The sequence below is a fragment of the Lynx canadensis genome, chromosome X, assembly GCF_007474595.2.
Source record: "Lynx canadensis isolate LIC74 chromosome X, mLynCan4.pri.v2, whole genome shotgun sequence".
Lineage (NCBI taxonomy): Eukaryota > Metazoa > Chordata > Mammalia > Carnivora > Felidae > Lynx > Lynx canadensis.
In genome coordinates, this window is record NC_044321.2 from 53,752,683 (window position 1) to 53,769,354 (window position 16,672).

Below are 16,672 nucleotides of genomic sequence, written 5' to 3' on the forward strand. Positions count from 1 at the left end.
ACCTCAAAGGCTAATTAATGGGTATTTCTCTGTAGAAAAGCAAGTGTCTGTCTGAAAGAGATCCACACACTGACCAAGATTTCTTTGAGTTATCGTGAAATACAAATCATGATAGCTATGTGAGAGGCCAAACAGGAGATCCTTGACTCTTGAAGTCTAGACTGGTTCTACCTTTAATTCATTATAAAATCTTGGGCATGTCCTTTTCATTCTCTATTCTTCAAACTTCATATCTCTAAAATGATTTGAGTTGGAGTAGATGTTCCTTAAAGTCCTAATCTTCTGTGATACTTTAAGCAAAGGCATGCATATCATGTATAAAATTAGTGAAATGGGGTGTTTAGCAAGGCAGCAACAATAACAATGTGAAACTGCAGGAAATAAACCTTCTGTATGGTATCTGTTAGAGTCCACTTTAACAATCTCTTCTTTTAAGAGAAAACTTTCTGCATATGTGTGTATACCCATGGATATTTCAATGAGAGAGATTTCTGTTCTGGGAAGCCCTTGCTGCCACTTTTATAAACAAGTTATTTGTGAAAAGTCTAGCATAATCGAGTTGTTAATGATCCACATTCAGTGGACCCATGTTCTAATATCATTCTCCACAAAAAGCCATCTGCATCCTTCAATCTTTAAAACTTAAAGCGAGAACAAGTTCCAATGACGGAATAAAAAATAAAATGTTTCACTGAGCCTGCTACCATCTTCCTCGAGAAACATCATAGGCATGCAATAGTTAAGCTGCAATCTTCTGGGAAGGAGGGAGGAGCAACAGGTCATGGGCTACTTCCTGTATGACAATCCTCATAACACCCCTTCTCTCTTTGCTACCTTCTTGGTTGCTATAAGTACATTCTGAAATCTGTGCACTTCTCTTTAGTTTCCAGGGCACCAAGGAGACACAGAAAGAAAACCTTGGAGTATTTCCCCTCTTAGCACATTTTTGCCTTGAACAAAACAAAGATATTAGACTGTACACAAATACTATGGAATCTCAGTAGCTTCACACTCATTCTTTATCCCACTTCCATTCATTCAATTTTTCAAAGCAACTCTGTGAGGTAGATAGAATGGAGATGATTCAACCCTTTTTACTGAAGAGAAGAAAACTGAGTCTCAGAGAGATAGAATACCTTGCCCAAAGTCACACCACCACTGATGGCACAACTGGGATCCAAATTCAGGCTTTTGTAAATCTAACAGTAGGAAGCTAATATTATATCATACACCACTAGAAGAAATTTACTTGGAAGATACTGAAGAAAAAAAAACTCTCTTCAGGAATTTCTGACTCTTCAGATTGGTCTTTCTATGACAATCACTAAACCCTTTAAGGTATTGCTTGTCCTCCTGTGTAACAATGTTCTAAATGGAGTGGTACATCTTGGGATATAGGATGGTAGCACCATCTTCTCCACCAGCTGTACCCTTAAAGAGAGTAAGCTGACATGGGAATGTAAAATAGGGGCAGCAAAACTGTTTTGAATAAAATCTTAATAAATCCTTATTCACAGTTATGAAAATTATTTTCCACCTTTCTATGTGAACACATTAATTTTATAAACTGACAAAAGGGCTTAATTTTCTTTAAGAAGATCTTGTAGGCACAGCTGCATAATCTAACACTGAAGCAAGCAGCTAAGAAACCTGGATTCTATCTAGGCCCAATTTTTATGTCTTTTCAGATAGTAATCCTAGAGAAGTCTCTCATCCTCTATGGAACTCAAATTGCCTTACTTTTTAAACAAAAAATGTTGAGTAAACAATTCCTTCTAACTCTAAAATTTTGAGTCTGAAGATCTGACTCTTTAAATGTCCTAGACCCACTAGTACCACTAAAGGTACTCATACATTGGACTATATTGCTAATTTTCTACAGTGTCCTCACGTAACTTACAGGTTCTTTTCCATCCATGGCTTCCATCCATAGCCTTCTGTTAGCTTCCGAAAGAGCTTGCAAAGTTATGGTTCCTGGCCTATAGAAAAAAATGACAAGTTTAAAGCAGAAAAGTCACCTAAAGAATGGAACCTGGTTCTACCAGGAACCTTATAAAGCAGCCTAGAGAGGCTGATCTAGGGTCCCTATCAGCCCTGGAAGGTGTCACACCGAGCAGACACATACAGAATTCCAATTTTTCAAAATCTCCTTTACTCAAAAAAACAATGGAACATTTACAAAACAGTATCTTTTGGAACCCTGGAGAAGGTGGTATCTTGGCAGCCTCATGCCAGAGTCAGGCAAGGAAATAGAGTCAGATGTCAAGACACCTCACCATTATACATACTTAAATTGGCTCTATTGCACTTGAGCCTAACTGTGGCTCTCTCTGCCTTTCTCTCTTGGAAGCTGGAAGTTTGTTCTGGGCACTAGGAATAAGCATGTTCAGCCACAAAAAAGATGTCTGTGCTACTTCCACCACCTATGATGTCCAAGGAGTATTTCTAGTGGGAAATAATTCAACAACATGCACACTGGCTCAGTACAGGGAGAAGGCCTTTTTGCTGACTTAAGCAATTTTATGACTAATAATAACTAACAGTTATTGAGTGCTCAATATGTACCACATTCTGTTCTAAGTACTTTATAGGTATTAATTCATGAAATCTACCAGGAACCTTATAAAACAGGTACTATATAGTAATCCCTATTTTACAGAAGGGGAAGCTGAAGCACAGAGCTCTTCCCTATGTTCACACAGTGGGTAAGTATAGAGCCAGAATTTGATTTTAGGAATTCTGGTCCAGCAGTCTTTCTTTTCTTTCCTTTTCTTTTTCTCTTTCTTTTTCTTTTCTTCCCTTCCCTTTCTCCTCCCCTTCTTTTCCTTTCCTTCCCTTTCCTTTCCTTTCCTTTCCTTTCCTTTCCTTTCCTTTCCTTTCTTTCTGCCATCTTCTTTCTTAACCACTATGCTACAAGGCTTCTCCTTCGAAGATGGCCTCAAAACCATTTTTTTGTATTTATTGTAGGCTACCTTTAACCAGAGATACTCCAAGTTGATATACTCTGTATGGCCTTTTTAGACCTTCATGACTAAACTGGGAATTGCAGATTGGCCATATCATTGCAAACATAAATCTTCCTCACATTATCTGTGTATCTGCACCATTATGAGAAACTGGTTCCTCTTGTTCCTTCTATGTTAAGACTCTCAGAGTCACAAAATGATAAGAATAATGTCAAGAGAGCTCAGAGAGCCTAGAAAAGTAACTGGGGCTCTATGGGCTTCAGTTTCTGTATCCATAAGGGTGTCGGACAAGATGAACTGGAAGGTCCTTTCCAGTTTTGATATCATAGGATTCCTATTCTATCTTGCATTCTTTTATTCCATTAAAGTACATTTTAAAAAGGAAAGTCTCCAAATCTTCTTTAAGTCAAATCAACTGAAAACCAGGACTTGGCGTTGGGAACTGGATTCTTTCAAGTTTACCTTTCTCTAACAAATAACCAACCTTCTGGATATATTACATGGGGATAGAAAGTTTAGAAATAGTTTTGGAAAGACAGGAGCGCAGCTGAATCCTGAAGGCAAAAAGAAGGAGAACAAGTAAATTGGGAACAGACTTAAAAGCAGACAGTGTAGATCAGGTATGATATTAATTCCATTCTGGAACTCAGCTTCCCTATCTGGGAAATCAAAAAGGCAGTGTGTGTCTTCCCTTAACTGTAAAGAGAAGCTGAAATAAATAACTATTTAAGAAGCATTTGAAGATTCTTAGGTGCTACAGAAAGTCAAATTCAAAGAATACTCATAAGAACAGGATGACAAAGTAGAAAGAACATTGACTTCTAGTCCAGGTTCTTCCATTGACTATCTTTATCATCTAAGACAAATCCCTTGCCCTCACCAAGGTCCCAGTCACTCAATCTGGAACAAAAAGGCATATACAGCATATGTGCAGTACAGTGTAATGGTTGAGTGTGGGCTTGGAAACTAAAATTCCTGGATTCCAATCCTGGCTCTACCGTTTGCTAGCAGTGTTACCTAAGTTGCTTAATTTCTCTCTGTCTCCTTGTCTTCCTTTGTGAAATTGTGAAATACAGTCACCTCATATGACTGTAGTGAGGAATAAAGTAAATTATACAATTTCAAGGGCTGAGAATGGTACCTAGCACATAGAAGTTACTCTGCAAATGTTAGCAGTTGTTGTTTGTTATTGTTATTATTATTATTGCACTTCAAGCTCTATGAGCTATAAGTTTGTGGTTTCAAATACTGGCAGCAAAGCTAATTAAAGAAAAAAGTTATCCTCTATTCCTTAGATAGAAAAAGGGACTCAAAGAGCTCTTTGCTCTCTGTGCTTCAGGGACATGAGTAGAGGTACCCAATGCCTGCTGGGAAGTCTGACTTTGTTTTTTATATCAGATTTACTAGCCAGTAAAGCAGATGTCACATCCCTCAGATAACTCCATGTACACACATGTATCTCATCACCTGTTCATTATTTTATTTGATCCTTTATTTCACAGCATATTTATTCTCATTCTAAGATGATGTAGCAAAATTAAAAAGAACATGGACTTTGTAAACCTCTAAAGAAGTGTTTGAGCTCAGCCTTGCCACTATGTGACTTTGGGCAAGTCACTTAATGTAGTCAAGTCTCAGTTTCCTCCACCTGTAAAATAGGGGAGGGATTCAATGACTGAATGTTTTCTATGTGCCCAATATGTGGTAACTTAAATCACAGACACATCAAAACTTTAATTCCTGGGTTCTAGTCTAAGAATTCCTTAGTGTTAGGAGGGGGAAAATACATTTAAAAATAAACACCAAATGTTGTACCTACCATGAGCCATGCATAGTACTAGGTACAAGATATATGAAGATAAACTGGTCCCAGCCCCTAACCTCAGGGCCAAACTGTCTGCAACTGCTTTGGGTATATGGGAATATTATTTGCAAGCAGCTTGCAAATTTAAGCTGAAAGGGGAATCAGAATGAAACTAGACACACATAAAAAAATTTAATTTCTTTTAAGCACCTTGATGTTGCTGAGCCAGAGACACTAAAAGTTCATGAAAGAGAAGCCACAGCCAACAGTCATTTTCCCCAATAAATAGTATAGTTCCCCCTTCCAACTAGGCCTGAAGTTATTGGAAAAATGAGTGACAGCCTTATGGTTACCAGTAACAATGTTTACTATCACAACCATCTTTGGTCAGGACCATCCATTTTTTTTTTAAATTTTTTTTTTCAACGTTTATTTATTTTTGGGACAGAGAGAGACAGAGCATGAACGGGGGAGGGGCAGAGAGAGAGGGAGACACAGAATCGGAAACAGGCTCCAGGCTCTGAGCAGTCAGCACAGAGCCCGACGCGGGGCTCGAACTCACGGACCGCGAGATCGTGACCTGGCTGAAGTCGGACGCTTAACCGACTGCGCCACCCAGGCGCCCCATGGGACCATCCATTTTTAAGAAAGAAATCACATAGATTAAAAAACAGAAATTTCAAATGGGGAAAAGGACTTCCTACTTTTTTCCAGACTGAAAAAAAGAGCCCTCATCTCTTAGTCTAATCTTTATGATTCCAGTCACTGATAATTTTGTTCATATGACACTGTAATTCAAACTTCAAGCCCCCTTATAGGAAACTGACCATTTTGTTAAATTCTATTCTATTAAACAGTAACAAAAACATAGAAATAATAGACTGAAATAACACATAGAAATATTTATTCACTGAATTTTAGATCAACTTCCCAACTATATAACATGCTTTTCTCCAAAATAACTCCAAATGCTCTCATTCTAAAATCTCAATATTAAATTTCCCTCTGATAAAACTACCAAGATCCAGAAAATGAAAAGAGGGTAATGGAGAAAAACAAATGAACAAAGTTTGAAAGCCTTACTGAAATCAGAAGGTTGATAATCAAACTATCTCCAGTTTACAAAAATATCTGCAAAGTAGGGAAAGTCTGTATTATGTTTGCACCAAGTATGGAGAAAAGACTCTTCAATACCACTACCATCCTGCATTCCTTCTATCTCTCATTAAAAATGTGTTCCAATTCACTTGTTCCTGTATGTTATATTAGGAGATAAAAGAATGAGTTTTGCTAAATGGGCTAAGACATTTGCAAATGATATATCTGATAAAGGATTAGTATCCAAATCTATAAAGAGCTTATCAAACTCAAAACCCAAAAAACAAATGCTCCAGTTAAAAAATGGGCAGAAGTCATGAATAGACATTTTTCTAAAGAAGACATCCAGATGGCTAACAGACACATGAAAAGATGCTCAACATCACTCATCAGGGAAATACTAATCAAAAGCACAATGAGATATCACCTCACACCTATTGGAATGGCTAAAATTAACAACATGGGAAACAACAAGTGTTGTCAAGGATGTGGAGAAATGGGAACCCTGTTGCCCTGTTGGTGGGAATGCAAACTGGTGCAGCCACTCTGGAAAACAGTATGGAAGTTCCTCAAAAAGTTAAAAATAGAGCTACCCTATCACCCAGAAATTGCACTACTAGGTATTTACCCAAAGTATACAAAAATACAGATTTGAAGGGATACATGCATCCCAATGTTTATAGCGGCATTATCTACAATAGCCAAAGTATGGAAAGAGCCCAAATGAATAAAGAGGTTATGGTGTGTGTGTGTGTGTGTGTGTGTGTGTGTGTGTGTGTATAATGTGGTATACACACACACACACACACACACACACACACACAATGAAATATTACTCAGCCACCAAAAAGAATGAAATCTTACTAACTGCAATAATATGAATGGAGCTAGATTGTATTATGCTAAGCAAGATAAGTCATTGAAAGACAAATACCACATGATTTCACTCATATGTGGAATATAAGAAACAAAACAAATGAACATATGGGATGGGGGAAAAGAGAGAGGCAAACCATAAAACAAGAATCTTAACTATAGACAACAAACTGAGGGTTGCTGGAGGGGAGGTGGGCACAGGGAATGGGTTAATTGGGTGATGGTATCAAGGAGGGTACTTGTTATGTTAAGCACTGGGTGTTGTATATAAGTGATGATGAATCACTAAATTATACTCCTGAAACTAATATTATACTATATGTTAACTAACTGGAATTTAAATAAAAACTTCAAACTACAAAAAAACTTTTAAAAAATGAATTTTTGTATGCTGTCCTTGCAGCATCACCAAATGTTGACCTCTGCATATCTGATAGCAAATTAAATCCTAGGAGTGATTTATTCTTCCTAGAGTAGGTGAGGTGAAGCTGATTGAAGTTTCCCCAGAGGGAAACAGCTCTGGGCCAGGTCTAACAGGGATTCCTCCGAATGGCAGCCAGAAGAGCCAAGACGATGATGTCATGAACAGATTTTCTCACTTTCATCAATAAGAGATGACAAAGGAAAATAAAAGATCTACTCAGTCTCAGTATCTGTCACATGGGGACATTGCCAATTCATACGATCACAGCTTACCTTTCATTAGTTTCTATATCAAAACAGAACCTTTTGTCGATAGACTCTGTCTTCCTCCTCACGCAGTACTTCAGCGTTAAGTCCAAGGGCCCCTGCTATAAGAGAAGGATTAATAGCCAATTTGAAAAAAAAATGCACAGAGGCTTCTTCTGCCTCCTTAATTATCCTCAGGGTCACTTGGAAGGCATCTGTCAGGGCAGCAGGAGCAATGTGTAGTCTCACTGAGAACAGTAGTTGCAGAAAGGTGGCAGATGGTTTCTTCCTGCTCCAATAATTAATGGCTGAGACCAGGAGAAAATGCTCAGGGTAGATGACTATTCTTTTCCAAGCATGGTAGATTAAATAGAAAGCTCATTACACATTAACATAAGGGGAGTATTGGAGAAATCGGCTGACCAAAAGGCATTAAGTGTACCAAATAAGGTAAGAAGTGGCTTTATGAAACCCTCCTTCCATTAAATTGGCAGATAGAGGAGAGAAGGCAAACATTTTCATTCCCCACCTCCAGACTCTTCAGGAAGACAGGAATCACGAAAGCAATCTCTCCAAAGATAGATCAGGGAGTAAGCAAATTTGAGTTATTTCTCAAAGTGCATTTGTTATTTCATACATGAAGAATAGTGTAGCCCCCTTAGTTTTATGGACACTTAATAAGGCCATTGAAATCCACTCTGTTCATAGATTAAAATCCCCCAGTCCCATATTGTTCAGTTTCCCTCTATTATCTCAATAGAGACAATGTAGTATAGGAAAGAGAAGTAACATTTATCCATTACCTACTATGTGCCACATATTATGCTAGGTGTCTTCAAACCAACTTTCCTCACAACAATCCTTAGAAAGAACTGAAGCTCAGAGAGATAAAATGACTTACCTAAAGTCACTTGAGTCGGTATAGTGATAGTGGAAATAGCAATAAACTAGGAAGTCCATCCCAGTTATACCATTTAGTAGCTTGCAACCCAGGGCAAATCATTTCTGTCACTGAATCTTAACTTCACAATCTATAAATAGGGATAATGCTAACTAACCACCTTGTTCCCACCAAGTCAGAAACACTTCCCAAATGCCAGGTCTGTGTTTAGGTACTCTGCCCTCCAAACTGGACCATAGAGTTGATCCAGCTGATCGAAAAAGAATTCTTTCTCACTGGCACACTCAACCCCCTTTCAGGCCTTTTTGCTGCTCCCACACTATAAAAACTCAACCCTGAATTCATCCTTCAATCTGCCTTCCTTGCCCCAGTACTGAGGGTATCAAACATTACTAGCCTTTCAAGAGGACAGTGATTAACAGTATCATATACTGACCCTCCCTCTTTAAACTCATCTCCCTCAGGTTCAGAGGCATCATGGCTCCTTGGCCTACACCCTGCTTACTACTTCAGGTTTACTTCTAGCCACCCCAATCTGTTTTATGCCCCATCCATGCATAAGTACTCTCATTTCACACATATGTCATAGTCTTTCATGGCTCCATAACTGCAAATAATGTTTCCTCCACCTGAAATGACTTTATCTATATTCTTTGCCTGGAAAAACTCTTAATTGTTCTACAAACTGCAGTTCAGCTTTCATTTCCTCCAAAATTCTTCCCAATCCCGCACACTGTTCACTATGTGTTTTCTGCATTATTTCTTTCCCCAATTGACTGAGAACTCAAGGGGATGGACATTTTATTTATCTTTATCTCTCTAGCACCTAGTGAAGAATTAGTGCTCCAGAAATTTTTATGAACTACAGTATTATTCTTGTCATTTTTCTGATGAGTAAAATTATATTAAGCAACATTATACAATTTACTTGGGGTCAAAAAGCTACTAGGCCACAGAGCTCAGATTTAAACCCAGTTTTTGAAACTCAAAATACAGCACTCTTTCCTCTTACCATAACTGCCTGACATGGAAATGATGGGGATCTTCTAAAATAGCATTTAGGGGGGCGCCTGGGTGGCGCAGTCGGTTAAACGTCCGACTTCAGCCAGGTCACGATCTTGCGGTCCGTGAGTTCGAGCCCCGCGTCAGGCTCTGGGCTGATGGCTCAGAGCCTGGAGCCTGTTTCCAATTCTGTGTCTCCCTCTCTCTCTGCCCCTCCCCCGTTCATGCTCTGTCTCTCTCTGTCCCAAAAATAAATAAACGTTGAAAAAAAATTAAAAAAAAATAGCATTTAGGAAGATAATTCATAAAGTGAACAGAACAACACAGGTGGAAGGTGATAGGCTGAACTAGCAGGGTTAATTCCTCTATCTTCAAATTGAACTAATAAAATTTCACAGGGCTGCTGAGAAAATAAATGAGGCACATGGCAAAAAGTGTCTAGCTCAGTGCCTGGTACACAGTAGACATTCAATAAATAGTGGATTATATGGTGTTATTATAGTCTCACTCGTATGATTTACCTTTCTAAAACACAAACCAGTAATAGGAACTAACAGAACTGACAAGAAGAAACCATTTTCAACTTCATTTTATGGAAATTCAAGTTACTACTTTACCTCCCTTTCCTTCTAAATAGAGAACCCAGTTCCTCTTCCCACTCCGTAAGGAATCCCATATTAAAACTGCTTAGGCTAACACTACTGCAAGTTTTGCAAGCAGCCTCTTAATGAAACGGGACGAGGAAAAAAGAACTAAAATGAGAGCTTGCACTCATCTGCTAGGAGGATATGAAAGTGGCATCTACTGCTTCTGTCTTGAGCTTTCCAGTATGTGCCTGAGCAAGAGAGAAAAGGCCTAAATGAGCTTACTGTCTAAGAGAGTAACGTTAAAGGCTGGGATCTGGAAAGTGATGTGTGTAGAAAAAGAAAAGGAAGAGACCACAGGACAATGCTTCTTATAAGCACTAGCCAGTCAGATACATCAGTTGCATTCTGACAGAAATGGAACAAATTATGTGATAGTGCACCAGATAAATTTATTGAAACCATACTGAAAGGTGCCTTGGCAGACTGGAAACTAAGGAGAGTTTTGGAATCATGAATGAGTAACTGGCCTACATAGAAGCATTGGATGAGGGTTCTGGAAATCCCATTTAGTACACTTCATTAGAGGTGATTTTCATCTCCAATACACATCCAAAGCAGAGTAACAAAATTTTTGGTTAAAGACACAAAAAAGCAGTTTTCAAGAGCCTGCCACCAAATCTCAGACCTCTCTAATTTTCTGTGGACAAGTAACACAAGAGAGATCTTCCATGGAAACCAGCAGCAGTGGAGAAAAATTGGCCCATTTTTTCTCCAAATTTCTGCCTACCTCAATTGGGTCTACTTATACCACCAAGGTCCAGCATTAGTAAATGAACCTTGTTTCATTTTTTAAACAATTTGTAAAGAACAGAAATCCTTAAAAACCCATGCATTAACACCCAGTTTGAGAGGCAGTTTAAAGGACACATTAAACTACTTTTAGAGTATGAAACGTTTGTCTATCAGCTTTTATCTTAATAAACCCTTGAGTGAGTGTGTGTGTGTGTGCGTGTGTGTGTGTGTGTGTGTGTGTGTGTGTGTGTATTTCAAAAGCCTCTACAAATACAGGCAAAAGTGAGATGACAGAATAAAAATTTTTGGCTGTGTGGTTATTATATTATATTATATTATATTATACAGTATAGTATGTAATATATAAGATTAAGTTCTTCCGGTAAGTAAATATCTTCTCAGTATGTTAAACTCATCTTGACATTTTAGGGAATAGAGGAAGGTTTGGAGGACAGAAGAAGAGGCATCGACTGCTTAAATATATCTGAACATTACATAGAATATGGGGTATAGGTTATTCCATTATTCCAACTTTAGGAAACAGACATATTTATCTAAAAAAGCAATTTTGGAAAATGATATTTAAACACTTGCTATTTAAAGGAATACTACAGTAGAAACTTATTAAAAGCAAGTAATAAATACTATCCTCCTCCAATTCATCCATATTCTTGCAAATTTTCTTGTACAATGTGACAGGCACTTTTAATAATTTAATAAATGATCTGAAAGAGTATAGGCACTTTCAGAAGGCTTGACATAATAGATATCATTTTACTCAACTGAGTAGTATCTGGTCCAATGCAAACTTAGGCCAAGAAGAACACACAGAGTCATGATTCACGTGACAGTGATGAACTTGATTCTTTGGCACTAAGTCAAGGTATACTCTTTTCTGAGATGCAGGCACAGATGCATTTCAAAAAATATGGCACACCAAAGAACTGACCTGCTTAGCACCTGGCTTCTGCTCCATAGGTGTCATGGTGAGCGTTTTGGTCTCTTTCTCATACTGGCAGTAATATTTGACCCAGGATATTCCCAAAGCCCCTACAATGATAGGCAAAAGTGAGCTGGCAGAATATATTTTTAGGCAGTATGGTCAATACACTCCTAAGATGGAAAGGCTGTACAGTCTGCTCTTCATAGTCATAGTGCTTCAGATCCAGCCCTAACCCTCCCCTGAACTCCAGCAGCCCTGCAGTGCCATCAACACACAGAACATATGGAGATCCTAAAACTCATCAACTACTTTCCACATTGGCTCTAGCTTGCTCCAAATCACTCTCCTTGCCATGTCCCCTATGAATGCTTCTACTACTTATCTTATTACTGTATGAGTTGGATACAACTGTAATCTTCTGCTCGTCTTTCCCTGTAACCTGCCATTTGACTGGTGGTTGGGTTCTGTCCATTCATTCCTTACATCTCTCTCTTCCAGCTGCTTCATCCTCTCCATCCCTTTTAGACCTGAATTAGTTCAGGACCCTATTGCTGAATTACTTTTAATGTTTTATGAAGTATTTCAGACAAAACAAAAATTCACTATTTCTCCACAATTAACCATGTCAGTGGTCTTCTCTCTGATTTCCCCTATCTCTGATCACTCTTTTCTAGTGCATTCTCCACTCTTTAGCTAAAGGAGTATTCTTAAAACACATATCTCTATATCATTTCTCTTATAAATCATGCATGGCTTTTCCACCATCTTTAAACTCAGGTTGGCCCACAAAATCCTTCATAATGTGATATTTACCTTTCCTACTTTGTCTTTTGCCACCCTCTATGGTCCTGTCTCATTGAATTACTTTCAGTTATCAAACAAAGAGTTGGTCATATATTTTTAGTCCAAATTTTCAAGACATATTTAAGACTGAATGGGTCACCATTAATAATTACAAAAGGATTACAGGTATAAACCAGGGTTATTCTTGGCAAACCAAGAACCTGAAAATAGATTACATCCTCACATACCTCTGTGCCTGAGTAACATGCAATGGTATATACACGGGAATTTCTTCCTCCTTTTTTTTTTTTTTTTTTTCCTATCAAACTCCCACTCATAATTCGAGTTCTAATTCAAACATTACTTCCTCAGTGAAGCCCTTAGATATATGCCCCAAATGCAATGCTCAGCACATTTCCTTATAATTCTTGACATAGTTGTCTATCTTCCTCCTCAGACTGTGAACTTGAAGGCAAAAATCAAGATTGATTCAGTTTTTAAAATCCCCCAGTGCACTGCATATTGTCTGGAAAAAAAAGGATGCTCAATAAATATTCAACTGAGTAGCAATGTCATATCCATTTGACAAATTAGAAAACTGGAGCTAGTTGATATTATAGCCAAGATTACAAACTCATTATTTCCACCTCTTTTATAATATAGCAGTAGTTCTCAACCAAGGGAAATTTTGCCTCCCAAGGGACATTTGGCAACATCTGGAGACATTTTAGGTTGTAGTACCTAGGGAGTGCTTTTAGAATAAAGTGAGGACAGGGCATAGCTGCTGCTAAACACCCTAAAATGTATATGATCCACCCCCCCCCGACAAAACAAAGAATTACCCAGCCCAAAATGTCAATAGCACTGAGATTGAGAAATACTGCAATATAGAGTTGAAGGGATACATCTGAAAAGTGGAAGAACACATCTTTGAAAAATATCAAAAGTTAATTTCTCAAAGAGAGGAAAAGCATGATAATATCAATGCTTAAATGCCATGTTTGGTGAATTGCAGTAGTTTTTTGCCACTGGTAACATCTGAGTAGCTTCTTCTTCCTACTTCTCAGGTACAATAATTATGGGCAGGGCTGAAATCACAGGTTTTGGGAGCACTGGGTCATAGTTCATAAGGAAAAGCAAACAGCACATGCAGGTTTTCATGATGTTATTTAGGAGGTAGGAAGGGTTGAATCTTCTGCAATATTCAGTGAGTGGATAAGTTAACTCATTTTCCTTGGTCAGCAATGAACAACTGTCATCTCATTGAAATCACAATGGTTGTTGTTTAGTGCTTTAAGAGCAACCATGTGCTCCTAAGGCAGTGAGAAGTATAGAGTATAGTGATACGAGCATAGGTTTTGGCATTTCACAGAATGGAGTTTACTCTTAGGGCTGTTACTTGATAGTTGGGTGACTTTCAACTAGTGATCTCTCTAAACCTCAGTGGCCTCAAGTAAAATGGGTATGATAAGTGGTTTTAATGATCAAATGAAATAATGTATTTAAAGTACTTAGCACCATGCCTGCCTGGCACATAGCAGGTGTAATAAATATTATTTTTCTGCCTCTTTTCCCTTACCACTTTTTCCCCCCATCAGAGCCATCAGAAGGATTAAACAATTAACAATCCCCATTTTGAATCACAGAGAAAAACCTTAAATCTTATCATCCCAGACCCTTTGTAAGACAAATTCCTAACCTCCCCCTCCAACTTCCCCTTCATTTTTTTTAATCCACTATTTCCAGACTGTTCTCCAAAGAGGTGTAGCTGTCAAGGGTCTGTGAACAATATAGGTGCCTGGAGTTTGGAGAGTGGCAAGTAGGTGACAGTCTACTGAAACCCAATGGGGATCCCTATATTCCCACACACATTTCTCTTGTGTATAGAGATAGCCTTCGATGGTTGGCTGTCCTGGAAGTTTGCATGTCTGGGGAGCTTCTTTCATCCTTTTCTTAAGTTCTTCCATCTCTTCCCGAGTACTGGAGAAATGATTTCTTGTCTGTTAAGACATTATCATCATAATTATTATCATTATCACCATTATGATATGATATTATGATATCACCATTATCACCATTATCATTATCACCATTATCACCTTATTAAAAAGCATTTATTGGTCAGAGATCCAGTGCAGAGTTTTCTTGGTTTTCATTATATGCTACAACACAGCAGAAAACAAATGTTGAACGGCATAGTGACGAGAAAACAATTTTATGGAGTGTAACAGTACTAAAGACTAAAAGGGAAACAGAAACATAAATAATATAACAATAAAACACATGTGGGAGACTTTTATTTTCTAATGGGAATGACATAAGGCTCCAATAAACAAGGGCTCTTAGAATTCTGAGCACCAGACTGACTTCCACTTTACAAGAAGGGAGACTATAAAGAAGGTTCCCAAAGATAATATTATCATGGCAACTTTTACGTTTTGCCTCAAGTAAAGTTACTGCCTATTTGACTCTGAATCAAATTCTAGCCATTAGGATAAAATACATGACAATGTGCTCTTTGAAGATAGATCAACTGAAAAGTTATGTTTTCATATTCATGAAAAACAAAAGCTAATGGTAAGAAATAATATATGTACAACTACACAACTAAACACAATAGCAAAACACTGTTTGAAATATGGGTAAGAAAATCACTAGAGATAGGTCCTTAGCATCTAGCCTCAAGATTGTTATGTCAGTCAAAATGGTGATCTGGGCTGCCCTATCTTTTTGGGCCTACTCTATTGATCATCCTGTGAATGAATTCATCATGTACATAGATACAAGGGGTTTTATTAAACTCATACTTCTCAATTTCTTTTTTGAGGAAGATTCAAATGATTAACCTGGTTATAGGGATATTTTATAAATCCAAAGACACGGGCTCTCACATTCTGGTGAAGGTGAGTACCCAGCAAGAAATTTAAAAAACTACTCTAAGTCAAGATCCTCCTAAACAACCAAGTGAAGTTTATGTCCACTACAACTTACCAACCTATTTAATATAAAAATACTCTGTAAATTTTATGCAATGTAACAACTAGTCCAAAATCACTATCTCAGTGATGCCTTCTCTAACTGCATGAGACAGTCAATGTTCTACTTTCTGTGCTGCTTTAAAAATTTTGGTCGTAACACTATTGAAACACTTATCACAAGGAATTATGATGTGTTCGTGTTTATGTCTCCTTCATGCAAGAAACTGTATGTACCCTGAGGAAAGAAAAACTAACATGCATCATTATGGTATGTCCAGTGTCTTGTAAAATGTCTGGCACAAAGTATATATTATATCCATAAGTATTCATTAAATGTAGTTAAATAAATGAATGAGAAAAAATATATATGTTACAAAGATGGGAAGACTGTGCCTATGCCATCTATAAGAACTAGCATTTGAAAGAAGGTGAATAAAACCTTTAGATATAATTTATTTAACTCTAGTATTTAATGAGAAAAGGAAGAGAGGGGAAAATGGACATTTGTGGTCATAAAACTCTTAAGTGTCTAGACTGACCAACACGGAAGTAGCATAAGACCTGTGCTTAAACAAGCCCATAGCTGGTTTCTGATCTGGAAGAGATGTGGTAAATTAGCAACATTTAATAAATATTGGATAGATAGAAGTATTAGTGGGTGGAGGGGTAGGTTTGAGCAACAATAAGCCTCAAAGACTGGGGAGAGTTGAAACTGAAAGAGCAAGAACAGTCTAGCACACAAAAATATTTGTGATCCATACCAGTATGTCCTGACAAATTGGCTAGACTGCAATAAACTGGGATTTCAAGGTTAAAGTTATTGGGGCTAAAATCCAACTGGAATGTGGGGGCAGGTGAAGAAACCCACATGGAAACTCACATTCTGCAAACTGAGCTGGAGCTGCTGTTTGTATGGGAGAAAATCCTGTGTGAGCTCTACAGTCAAGCTGTTGGAAATGAAGAGGCTATGAAGAAAGGCCAAGACCTAGGGAAAACATGTAAAAATAACTTTATCACCAGCATCTTCTCATTATCAAATAAAGGAAAAAGAAACACGGAAAATAAATTCCATAGCGTTACACAGTATAGTGTTAAAAGTAATCATGAAAACAAAAACAGGTGTACATAAATCCATTCTCTTATTAGGTTAAACATTTACACTGGAATTAGTTCCATAAAATAAGAACTAATAACAAATTTGTTCATTCAGATCATTTTCAGATAGCATATAAAACCATTCATAATTTGGATAATATGGGAATAGACTGTGTCT

At 37.7% G+C, this 16,672-nt stretch overlaps 1 protein-coding gene across 1 annotated transcript in view; it reads right to left on the minus strand.

The window, feature by feature from the left end:
- The window catches only part of OPHN1 (oligophrenin 1), a 621,295-nt gene that overhangs the window by 257,813 nt on the left and 346,810 nt on the right, over positions 1–16,672 (minus strand). The window contains exons 8-12 of the mRNA XM_030305317.1: positions 16,280–16,384; positions 14,292–14,421; positions 11,645–11,745; positions 7,441–7,535; positions 1,901–1,979 (exon numbers count right to left, since the gene is read on the minus strand). Of these exons, the coding sequence (XP_030161177.1) occupies positions 1,901–1,979; positions 7,441–7,535; positions 11,645–11,745; positions 14,292–14,421; positions 16,280–16,384 (510 nt within the window). The remainder of the gene's footprint in view (positions 1–1,900; positions 1,980–7,440; positions 7,536–11,644; positions 11,746–14,291; positions 14,422–16,279; positions 16,385–16,672) is intronic.